At 45.5% G+C, this 12,560-nt stretch overlaps 1 protein-coding gene across 1 annotated transcript in view; it reads left to right on the top strand.

Moving 5' to 3' along the window:
• Window positions 1-12,560, top strand: part of WDR93 (WD repeat domain 93) — an 88,709-nt gene that overhangs the window by 56,076 nt on the left and 20,073 nt on the right. Inside the window, exon 10 of the mRNA XM_075345925.1 lies at window positions 5,635-5,721. Coding sequence (XP_075202040.1) covers window positions 5,635-5,721 — 87 coding nt within the window. The remainder of the gene's footprint in view (window positions 1-5,634; window positions 5,722-12,560) is intronic.

The raw sequence follows: 12,560 nt of genomic DNA, 5'->3' as shown, positions 1-12,560 counted from the left end.
AAATGATATTATGGAACCTAGCGAGCAGTACATGACTCACGATTTGTGAGCGATACTGCGTCGCTAGGAGGTGTCACACAGGCCGGCATCGCCAGCGATGCCGGATGTGCGTCACAAAAAACGTGACCTCGACGATCTATCGCACGATAGATTGTCTGGTGTAAAGCAGCCTTTATATATTAAAGGTCCAAATCTTTTAAATATTAATTTGTAATATTTTAAATATATCCAAATATTTTAAAGATCCAATCCAAATCCAAAGTAGTATAAAATTTGGGCTGATTTGGACAGCTGGAGAATATTTTATATTATCATATACTGCTGTGCCTTGAAAAAGTCTTCATACCCCGCAAACTGTTCTGCATTTTTTCATGTTATTTCCACAAACTTAAATATGTTTTATTTTGATTTTGTGTGATATGCCAACACAAAGTAGCTAGTATTTGTGAAGTATAAAGGAACCGTTACATGGTTTTCTAAATATCTTAAACCTATAAATCTGAAAATTGTGACTTGCATTTGTATGCAGCCCGCTGTCTGATACCATAAATAAAATCTTGAGTTACCAATTGCCTCTAAATTCAGCTAATTAGTAAACTGAGCCCACCTGTGTGTAAGTTATTCTTCGCATAACTACAACTGTTCTGTGAGGCCTCAGAGGTTTGTTTGAGATCAATAGAGATAAAACCGCATCATGAAAACCAAGGAACAAGACAGACAGGTCAGGGATAAAGTTGTGGAGAAGAGTAGAGAAGAGTTAGGTTATAAAAAATAGCCCAAGCTCTGAACATCTTACGAAACAATGTTGAATCCATCATCCAGGGAAGGATTATGTCACAACTGCAAACCTACCAAGACATGGCCGTCCACCTAGATTGAGATCCCCAGCAAGGAGAGCAATAATTCAAGAAGCAACTAAGAGGCCCTTGGTCACCCTTGAAGAGCTGCAGAGATCCACAGCTCAGGTGGGAGAATCTGTCCATAGGACAACTATTACTTGTATGCTTCACAAATCTGGCCTTTATGGAAAGAAGAAAGACATTTTCTAAACAAACCATAAGAAGTCCTGATTGCATTTTGTAAAAAGCCATGTAAGGGACACAGTTAGCATGTGGAACAAGGTGCTTTGGTCAGATGAAAGCAAAGTAGAACCTTATTGGGCTACATACAGAGCACTGTGTTGTAGAAAACTAACACTGAACATCACCCTGAAACACCATCCCCAAAGTCAAACATGGTGGTAGCAGCATCATGCTGAGCAGATGATTTTCTGCACCAATGATAAGGTAGCCATCAGAGTTGATGGGGAGATGAATAAATAAAGAGCAATCCTGGAGGAAAACCTGTTGAAGGTTGCAAAAGACTTGAGACTACTGGGGTCACCTTCTAGCCTGACAATGACCCTAGACATACTGCCAGAGCTACTATGGATGATTTAGATCAAAGCATATCCATGTTTTTTTGTGGCCTAGTCACAGTCCAGACCTAAATCCCACTGAGAATCTGTGACAAGACTTGATAATTGCTGCTCACAGACGACTCCATCCAATCTCACTGAGCTAGATCTATTTTGCAAAGAAAAAGAATGGCCCTCAATTTGAGCTTCTAAATGTGTAAAGCTGGTAGAGACATACCCCAAAAGACTTCTAGCAGGAATTGCAGCAAAAGGTGGTTCTACAAAATATTGACTCGGGTGGGCTAAATACAATTGCATGTCACAATTTTCAGATGTGTATATTTTTAAAGTATTTAGAAACCAAGTATCATTTCCTTTACTCTTCACAAATACTTGCTATTTACTGTTGGTATGTCACAGAAAATCCTTATAAAATACTTAGAGGTTTGTGGATGTAACATGAAAAAATGTAGAAAAGGTCTTAGGGTATGAATACGTTTTCAAGGCACTGTATATATAACATTACTTGGTACTTTGTAAAATAATGCTTATCTTAGCAAATGAAATATATATTTAAAAAATGTTTTATTCAGAATATTAAACCATGTTTGGCTGTAATCATTGTGTGCCTTTAAATTCTTTTAATCTGACCTTCTATCATTCAGATCAAAACCATGAAGTTGCCCAATATTTTGTAATATTCTGAACGAATCTGTCACTTATCAGGTGGCAGCAGTTTTACTGTATTATATAATATATGTCTGTGTGTAATAAATATATATACAGTATATACATATCCGTGCCATGCGAAAGTATTCGGCTCCCTTGAATTTGTCATCCTTTTCCCACATTTCAGGCTTCAAACATAAAGATAAAAATTTTAATATTATGCTGAAGAATCAACAAGTGGGACACAATTGTGAAGTTGAACGAAATGTATTGCTTATTTTAAACTTTTTTAAAAAATAAATAGCTGAAAATTGGGGCGTGCAATATTATTCGGCCCCTTTACTTTCAGTGCAGCAAACTCACTCCAGAAGTTCATTGAGGATCTCTGAATGATCCAATGTTGTCCTAAATGACTGATGATGATAAATATAAGCCACCTGTGTGTAATCAATTCTCCGTATAAATGCACCTGATCTGTGATAGTCTCAGTGTTCTGCTTAACCCCTTCACGACCATGGACGGATATATCCGTCATGGAGCGTGTCCCATTAAGCCCCGCCCCCTGCTTTCAACAGCTGACATGTGTGCCTACATGTTACGAGTGGATTCGCATTCCACCCGTAACATTAACCCCTTACATTTTGCTGCCAAAGTCTGGCAGGGAGATGTATATACGCGCGGTGAAGATTTTGACTTACCGCCGCCTCCACCGGAAGTCATGTGAGTGATCACGTGACTTTCGGTGGTTGCCATCGTAGCACAGGGTCATGTGATGACGCCTGCAGCTATGAAGTTTCACTTTCGTTTTCCCTCGGCCGGGAGCAGAGAGAAACAGGAAGTGACTGAATCTGCTGTTTACAGCTGTATAGCTGTGATCAGCAGATAAGAGCGATCGGATTGCTGATCGCTATAGCCCCCTAGGGGGACTAGTAAAATAAAAAAAAGTTTAAAAAAAAAAAAAAAGAAAAAACCTAAAAGTTCAAATCACCCCCCTTTCCCCCCATTGAAAATGTAAGGGTTAAAAAAATGAATAAATATACACATATTTGGTATCGCCGCGTTCAGAAATGCCCGATCTATCAAAATATAAAATCAATTAATCTGATTGGTAAACGGCGTAGTGGCAAAAAAATTCCAAACGCCAAAATTACGTTTTTGGTCACCGCAAGTTTTACGCAAAATGCAATAACAGGCGATCAAAACGTAGCATCTGCGCAAAAATGGTACCATTAGAAACAACAGCTCAAGACGCAAAAAATAAGCCATCACTGAGCCATAGATCCCAAAAAATGAGAACTCTACGGTTTTCGGAAAATGGCGCAAAACGTGCGCCACTTTTATAGGACAAGCTTGTGAATTTTTTTTAACCCCTTAGATACAAGTAAACCTATACATGTTTGGTGTTTACAAACTCGCACCGACTTTCAGGCATCATACCCACACATCAGTTTTACCATATAGTGAACACCGTGAATAAAACATCCCAAAAACTATTGTGCCATCACACTTTTTTTGCAGTTTTTCCACACTTGGAATTTTTTTGCTGTTTTCCAGTACAATATATGGTAAAACTTATGGTTTCATTTAAAAGTACAACTTGTCCCGCAAAAAGCAAGTCCTCATATGGCAAGATTGACGGAAAAATAAAAAAGTTACAGCTCTCGGAAGAAGGGGAGCAAAAAACAAAAACGCAAAAACGGAAAGTGCCCCAGGGCTGAAGGGGTTAAAGCACAGAGAGCATCATGAAGACCAAGGAACACAACAGGCAGGTCCGTGATACTGTTGTGGAGAAGTTTAATGCTGGATTTGGTTACAAAAGATTTCCAAAACTTTAATCATCCCAAAGAGCACTATGGAAGCGATCATATTGAAATGGAAGGAGTATCATACCACTGCAAATCTACCAAGACTTCGCCGTCCAGCCAAACTTTCATCTCAAACAAGGAAGAAGACTGATCAGAGATGCAGCCAAGAGGCCCATGATCACTCTGGATGAACTGCAGAGATCTATAGCTGAGGTGGGAGAGTCTGTCCATAGGACAACAATCAGTCGTACACTGCACAAATCTGGCCTTTATGGAAGAGTGGCAAGGAGAAAGCCATTTCTCAAAGATATCCATAAAAAAATGTTGTTTAAAGTTTGCCACAAGCCACCTGGGAGACACACCAAACATGTGGAAGACGGTGCTCTGGTCAGATGAAACCAAAATCGAACAATTTGGTCACAATGCCAAACGATATGTTTTGTGTAAAAGCAACACAGCTCATCACCCTGAACACACCATCCCCACTGTAAAGCATGGTGCTGGCAGCATCAAGGTTTGGGCCTGCTTTTCTTCAGCAGGGAAAAGGAAAGATGGTTAAAATTGATGGGAAGATGGATGGAGCCAAATACAGGACCATTCTTGAAGAAAACCTGTTGGAGTCTGCAAAAGACCTGAGACTGGGACAGAGATTTGTCTCCCAACAAGACAATGATCCCAAACATAAAGCAAAATCTACAATGGAATGGTTCACAAATAAATGTATCCAGGTGTTAGAATGGCCAAGTCAAAGTCCAGACCTGAATCCAATCGAGAATCTGTGGAAAGAGCTGAAAACTGCTGTTCACAAACGCTCTCCATCCAACTTCACACAGCTCCAGCTGTTTGCGAAGGAAGAATGGTCAAGAATTTCAGTCTCTCGATGTGCAAAACTGATAGAGACATACCCCAAGCGACTGCAGCAGTAATCGCAGCAAAAGGTGGCGCTACAATGTATTAACTTAAAGAGGACGAATAATATTGCATGCCCCAATTTTCAGTATATTATTTTTTATAAAAGTTCAAAATAAGCAATAAATTTCGTTCACCTTCACAATTGTGTCCCACTTGTTGTTGATTCTTCATAACTTTAAATTTTTTTATCTTTACGTTTGAAGCCTGAAATGTGGGAAAAGGTTGAAAAATTCAAGGGAGCTGAATACTTTCACAAGGCACTATATATATATATATATATATACACACACACACATTTTGGTTTTCACAAACTTTGCTGCTTCAGAGTCATTAGATCTTCTTTTACTCAGATGTTTCTGTGGTTGCTGAAGTACATTTTATAAGCATTGTAGTTGTTTTTACACTTATTGACCATTACATCAAATTTATGCCGCTAAATATTTTCAGTGTTGCCCCTTATTTTCAAGATTCCTACCATTTGACCTGACATGCTAGGAAGAAATAGGAGAATCGATTCACAGGACTCTGGTCAGGGCAGATTGCAGAAGTCTTTTAAAATAACTGTCAACGCTGTTATTATTGACTTTTTGCATAAACTTAATGTATTTGCCAATAAAATTTTAAAACTTTGTAAATTGCTTTAAATTGTTCTTAAGTAACCATAGACCGACTAAAGAATCTGAAAATAATTAGGCAGAAAACTTTGTGCAAACCGACATTCGTGTATTATTTTGAAATGTAAACTCTACTCATGTCCACTAGATGGCGGCATCACCTAAACCTAATCTTCATCTCTTGGTAACAAAATTTATACAGTGCTGATGTGTCTCTAACCATAACTGTTTCTTGTAGCTGCACCTAATGCTATAATCGTGCACTGGGATGCATGCCAGAACCATCTCTTGTACCTACTGGGCAAACAGACTAAGGACAAAGCAGGTAAATACTGTAAATGTGCTAAATAACTGAGGTTTTTTTGTGTATATCATGAGTAAAATGTGAAATAAAATACGATTTTAGAAAAATATAACTATACAGTTATTTTTCTAAACCATTGTGCTACTAAAAAAACAAAAATCATCATACCTTTACAAGGGACATTCTTGGGATGTGTGGTGCTACTAAATCACGGTGCATGTATTAGGCTATGTGCGCACTTACCGGATTTTGCCGCGGATTTTTCGCGGATTTGCTGCATGTTTCGCTGCAGAAAATGTTCATAACATCTCTGCAGTGAATCACCAGCAAATCCTATGGAGAAAAAAAATCCTGTGCGCACTGGGCGGAATTTGACAGCTGCATGTTTTGCTGCGGGAATCCCGCAGCAAAAACAAGTGCATGTCACTTCTTTTCCGCACATCGCTGCGGGATTTCCCTCCATTGACTCAATGTTAATCATGAAATCCCGCAGGGAATAACGCAGGCAGCAAATTCTGTGCGGTTCACTGCGTTTTCCTGCGTTATTCCCTGCGGTATTTCGCGGTTTACCTCCGGTAATGTGCATCACTTGCTTGCGGTTTTGCAGGGAAGTGATGTCATTACAGGAAGAGGAAGCCGTGCAGAGAGTAAACACAAACACATCACAGCCACACAGACATCACAGACATAGATCACATAGACACAGACACATAGAACACACATAGAAAGAAAACGGAAATATAGAAAAAAAAGAACGTGGGCTCCGCTGCATATTTACCTTCCAGCCGAGGTAAGCACACAGCGGCGGCCCGGTATTCTCATGCTGGGGAGGGAGAGGGGCAGGGTTAATGTCCCCCACCTCATTCCCCCTCCCGCAGCCGAGAATATCAGCCGCAGCTGCCCCGGTACTGTCGCATGCAATATGCGACAATACCGGCGTGTCCTCGGCTCTTCTTGCCACCGTGTAGCAGTGGTGGCAAGGTAATACAAGGGGTTAATGGTGATGGGGGACCACCGCCATTAACCCCAGGCTTAATCATGGCAGCGTCTATGTGACAGCTGACATGATCAACCCGTAAGTAAAGTGAAAAAGACACAGACACAGAAAAATCCTTTATTTTAAATAAAACAAACAAGCCTCGTTCACCATTTTATTAACCCCCCCCAAACAAAGCTCCGGCGTAATCCACAGGGTCCTGCACTGCTGACATCCAGCCGCGACTGTCACAGACACAGCGCTGAATGAATGCAGCAGACAGCAGAGGTAATTACCGGTCATTTCCCACGGCCGGTAATGTGAACTCACTGCCGACCGTGGGAAATGCAGCGATCTGTCATCTATCTATCCCTCCATCTATCTATCCCTCTATCTATCTGTCTATCTATCTATCCCTCTATCTATTCTTCTGTCTATCTACTATCTCAGAATTAAAGGACTTTTTTTTTTTTTTTTTTTTTTCTTCAATGTGCTTTATTGCATTGAATGCAATAAAGCACATCCCAACCCGCACGCGGCAAAACCGCGGCAATACCGCGAATAATACCGCGGTAAAACCGCGGCAAACCGCATGCGGTTTTCGGATGCGGTTTCCGCGGTTTTTTACCGCGGGTGCGGTAATCTTTGAGGACATGCGGAATTTTCACAAGAAAATTCCATTTCCCAGTGCGCACAGAGCCTTAAAGGGATTTTCCCCACAAACAATGTTCATTTTATTGTTGCTTTTAATCAATAGATCTTATAATAATAATAATAATAATAATAATAATTTATACAATTGCATGTATTTAAAAAAAAAAAAAAAAGTTCCTGTGCTGAGATCATCTTATCTCTGTGGCATGATCAAACCATGTCCCTGTACGGTCAGACACGGCCATTACACAGCACATAGCAGGGACACATATATAAGATTATTTTAGCACAGGAACATTTTTTTAAACACATCTAATTGTATAAATTATTATTATTATTCTAAGATCTAATGGTTAAAATTAACTTTGTTCATGGGAAAATCTCTTTAAATACTGTCTTTCTCTAATGCGGGCGTCACACAAGATGATCTATCGTGCGATATGTCGTCGGGGTCACGGTTTTCGTGACGTATATCCGGCATCGTTTGCGACATCGTTTCGTGTGACACCTACGAGCATCTGTCAACGATCGCAAATCAGTTACAAATCGTGTATCGTTTATTCTTAAATAATCGTTTATTTTTCTTTGCGCCGGTTGTTCATCGTACCTGGGGCAGCACACATCGCTCCGTGTGACACCCCGGGAACGATGAACACCTTACCTGCGGCCGCCGGCAATGCTGAAGGAAGGAGGTGGGCGGGATGTTTACGTCCCGCTCATCTCCGCCCCTCCGCTTCTGTTGGGCGGCCGCTGTGTGACGTCGCTGTGACGCCGAACGTCCCACCCCCTTCAGGAAGTGGATATTCGCCGCCCACAGCGACGTCGCTCAGCAGGTAAGTACGTGTGACGGGGGTTTAACGACTTTGTGCGACACGGGCAGCGATTTGCCCGTGACGCACAAACGACGGGGGCGGATACGATCGTTCGTGCAATCGCACCGTGTGACGCCCGCATAAGGCGTCGAGCACACAAGTGCTGTCACCATAGAGGTATACAGGTTTGTGTTTTTCAGGATGAGTTGTTTTTTAAAAGACACCATACACTATCTTATAATATACTGAAAACTGGAAAAAATTATTAGTCCTCTAATGATAATCTTCTGCTGATTAAAAAGTGATTTCTTCGGCGCTCCATTGGGAGACCCAGACGATTGGGTGTATAGCACTGCCTCCGGAGGCCACACAAAGCATTACACTTAAAAGTGTAAGGCCCCTCCCCTTCTGGCTATACACCCCCAGTGGGATCACTGGCTGTTCAGTTTTCAAGCTTTGTGCGAAGGAGGTCAGACATCCACGCATAGCTCCACTGTTTAGTCAGCAGTAGCTGCTGACTATATCGGATGGAAGAAAAGAGGGCCCATATAGGGTCCCCAGCATGCTCCTTTCTCACCCCACTTGCGGTTTGTAAGGTTGAGGTACCCATTGCGGGTACGGAGGCTGGAGCCCACATGCTGCTTTCCTTCCACATCCCCCTGAGGGGCTCTGTGGAAGTGGGATCTTACCGGCCCCCAAACCCTGAGGCCGGGCTCCATCCACAGACCCAGAGACCCTGCTGGAGGAGCTGAGTACAGTCAGGGACAAGGCCCTGCAACGTTCAGGTACTCTGTGTCCCCGCACAGTCAGGCCACGCACACTTCAGGCTTGCTGGGTGTGCTAGTGCGCCGGGGGCATTAGCGCTGCGCGCTCGGGTTAGAGTCACTGCAGCTTAGCTGAGTGATTTTATGTCTTGGGAACTACCGCGCCGGCCGCTCCGGGAGCGGCGGCGCGGCTGGGACTTGTAGTGCGCCGGGGACTCGCGCTGCCCGCGCTTTTACGGCGGCAGCGCTCATAAATCCAGTCCCCGGCTTTTGCGGCCTAGCTCTGCTTCGTTCCCGCCCCCACCCTGTCAATCAGGGAAAGGGAGAGACGCTGTTCTATAGTCAGCGCCGAGGGCTGGAGTCTTATTTACATACTCCAGCCCTCTCACTGGGCACAGTGGGGACGCAAGTTTCCCGCTCTTGGTCTCAACACGCCCAGGGCCCGCCCCTCTCCACAGGACGCCGGCAGCCATTCCTGCATGCAGTCTGGCTGGAGAACGGACACAGGCTCTGGGGGACTCAGACAAGGGACTCTGGCGACCACACACCCGCGTTTATGCGGGCGGTAAGCTGCACATAAGTGCTGGCCCCACTAGTGCCACAGTGTTATTTGGTGCATTTTTTCCCTGTACCATATATATTTATATTGCACTGTACAGCGCTTCTTGGCTTATACCCTACATTGCTCTGAGGAGACAACAACATGTCATCCGCAAAACGCAAGGGTGCCAAGGCACAGGCGGTATGCACTGCTTGTGCCGCATGTGGGGCTAATCTACCGGCAGGTTCCAATGACCCCCATTGTGTGCAATGTTCAATCCCTGTGCCACTTCGGCAGCCAGAGTCTATGGTAGTAGTGGCCCAGGCAGAGACGCCTGTGAACCCTGCCCCGGTGACGGGGACAGAATTTGCAGTTTTTGCTGATAAGATGTCTGTGACTATGACAAAAATCCTGGAAACCTTGCAGTCCAGGCCAGTTACTCAGACCATGGACACTGCTGTGTCTATGCTCCCCGGTCCCCCTCAGTTGGAACTAATCCGTACTTCAAGGGGGTCCCAGGCATCACAGGCTGAAGACTCTGACTCGGATGACAGTCCCAGGCAGCCTAAGCGGGCTCGCTGGGAAAGACCCTCGACGTCATCACACTGGTCAGGGTCTCAGCGAGACGAGGCTCTGTATGAGGAGACAGAGGTGGGTGATCAGGAATCTAATCCTGACACCGCTCTCAATCTAGATACCCCTGATGGTGACGCTATGGTAAATGACCTTATAGCGGCCATCAATAGACTGTTGGATATTTCTCCCCCAGCCCCTTCAGCAGAGGAGGCAGCTGCACAGCAGGAGAAGTTCCATTTCCGGTATCCCAAGCGTAAATTGAGTACTTTTCTGGACCACTCTGACTTCAGAGAATCAGTCCAGAAACATCATGCTTATCCAGACAAGCGTTTCTCCAAACGTCTTAAGGATACACGTTATCCCTTTCCCCCTGACGTGGTCAAACGCTGGACCCAGTGTCCAAAGGTGGACCCCCCAATCTCCAGGCTTGCGGCTAGATCCATAGTTGCAGTGGAAGATGGGGCTTCACTTAAAGATGCCAATGACAGACAGATGGACCTTTGGTTAAAGTCTGTCTATGAAGCTATCGGCGCGTCGTTTGCTCCAGCATTCGCGGCCGTGTGGGCACTCCAAGCTATTTCAGCTGGTCTGGCACAGGTGGACTCTATCATACGTCCAGCAGTGCCGCGAGTAGCGTCCCTAACCTCGCAAATGTCTGCGTTTGCGACTTACGCTATCAACGCTGTCCTGGACTCTACGAGCCGTACCTCAATGGCGTCTGCCAACTCTGTGGTTTTGCGCAGAGCCTTGTGGTTAAAGGAATGGAAAGCAGATTCTGCTTCCAAGAAATGTTTAACCAGCTTGCCACTATCTGGAGACAGACTGTTTGGTGAGCAATTGGCTGAGATCATTAAACAGTCCAAGGGTAAGGACTCCTCCTTACCCCAGCCCAGATCAAGCAAACCTCAACAGAGGAAGTGGCAGTCGAGGTTTCGGTCCTTTCGAGGCTCGGGCAAGCCCCAATTCTCCTCGTCCAAAGGGACTCAGAAGGAGCAAAGGAGCTCAGATGCCTGGCGGGCTCACTCACGCCCCAAGAAAGCAACCGGAGGAACCGCTTCCAAGCCGGCTGCCTCATGACTTTCGGCCTCCTCTCTCCGCATCCTCGGTCGGTGGCAGGCTCTCCCGCTTTTGCGACATTTGGCTGCCACAGGTCAAGGACCGGTGGGTAACAGACATTTTGTCTCACGGGTACAGGATAGAGTTCAGTTCTCGTCCTCCGCCTCGGTTCTTCAGAACTTCCCCACATCCCGACCGCGCAGATGCCCTTCTGCAGGCGGTGGGCTCTCTAAGAGCAGAAGGAGTGGTGATCCCTGTTCCTCTTCCGGAACAAGGGCAAGGTTTTTACTCCAATCTCTTTGTGGTGCCAAAAAAGGACGGCTCATTCCGTCCTGTTCTGGACCTAAAGCTGCTCAACAAGCATGTGAACGCCAGGCGGTTCCGGATGGAATCCCTCCGCTCCGTCATTGCCTCAATGTCTCAAGGAGATTTCCTTGCATCGATAGACATCAAAGATGCTTATCTCCACGTGCCGATTGCTACAGAGCACCAACGCTTTCTACGTTTCGTGATAGGAGACGACCATCTTCAATTCGTAGCTCTGCCATTTGGTCTGGCGACAGCCCCACGGGTTTTCACCAAGGTCATGGCGGCAGTGGTAGTAATCTTGCACTCTCAGGGACACTCGGTGATCCCTTACTTAGACGATCTGCTTGTAAAAGCACCCTCTCAAGAGGCATGCCAACTCAGCCTGAATGTTGCGCTGGAGACTCTCCAGACTTTCGGGTGGATCATCAACTTTTCAAAGTCCAATCTGGCACCGACCCAATCACTAACGTATCTTGGCATGGAGTTTCATACTCTCTCAGCGATAGTGAAGCTTCCGCTGGACAAGCAGCGGTCACTACAGACAGGGGTGCAGTCTCTCCTTCAAGGTCAGTCGCACCCCTTAAGGCGCCTCATGCACTTCCTGGGGAAGATGGTGGCAGCAATGGAGGCAGTCCCGTTTGCGCAGTTTCATCTGCGCCCACTTCAGTGGGACATTCTCCGCCAATGGGACGGGAAGTCAACATCCCTGGACAGGGAAGTCTCCCTTTCCCAGACGGCCAAGGACTCTCTGCAATGGTGGCTTCTTCCCACCTCATTATCACAGGGAAGATCCTTCCTACCCCCATCCTGGGCAGTAGTCACGACAGACGCGAGTCTGTCAGGGTGGGGAGCAGTTTTTCTCCACCACAGGGCTCAGGGTACGTGGACTCAGCAGGAGTCCACCCTTCAGATCAATGTTCTGGAAATCAGGGCAGTGTATCTGGCCCTACTAGCTTTCCAGCAGTGGCTGGAAGGAAAGCAGATCCGAATTCAGTCGGACAACTCCACAGCGGTGGCATACATCAACCACCAGGGAGGGACACGCAGTCGGCAAGCCTTCCAGGAAGTCCGGCGGATTCTGATGTGGGTGGAGGACAGAGCATCCACCATATCCGCGGTTCACATCCCGGGCGTGGAAAACTGGGAAGCAGACTTCCTCAGTCGCCAGGGTA

The sequence above is a fragment of the Anomaloglossus baeobatrachus genome, chromosome 4 (genome assembly GCF_048569485.1).
Source record: "Anomaloglossus baeobatrachus isolate aAnoBae1 chromosome 4, aAnoBae1.hap1, whole genome shotgun sequence".
Lineage (NCBI taxonomy): Eukaryota > Metazoa > Chordata > Amphibia > Anura > Aromobatidae > Anomaloglossus > Anomaloglossus baeobatrachus.
The sequence above is the reverse complement of the archived record's forward strand: the minus strand, read 5'-3'. Positions and strand labels throughout refer to the sequence as shown.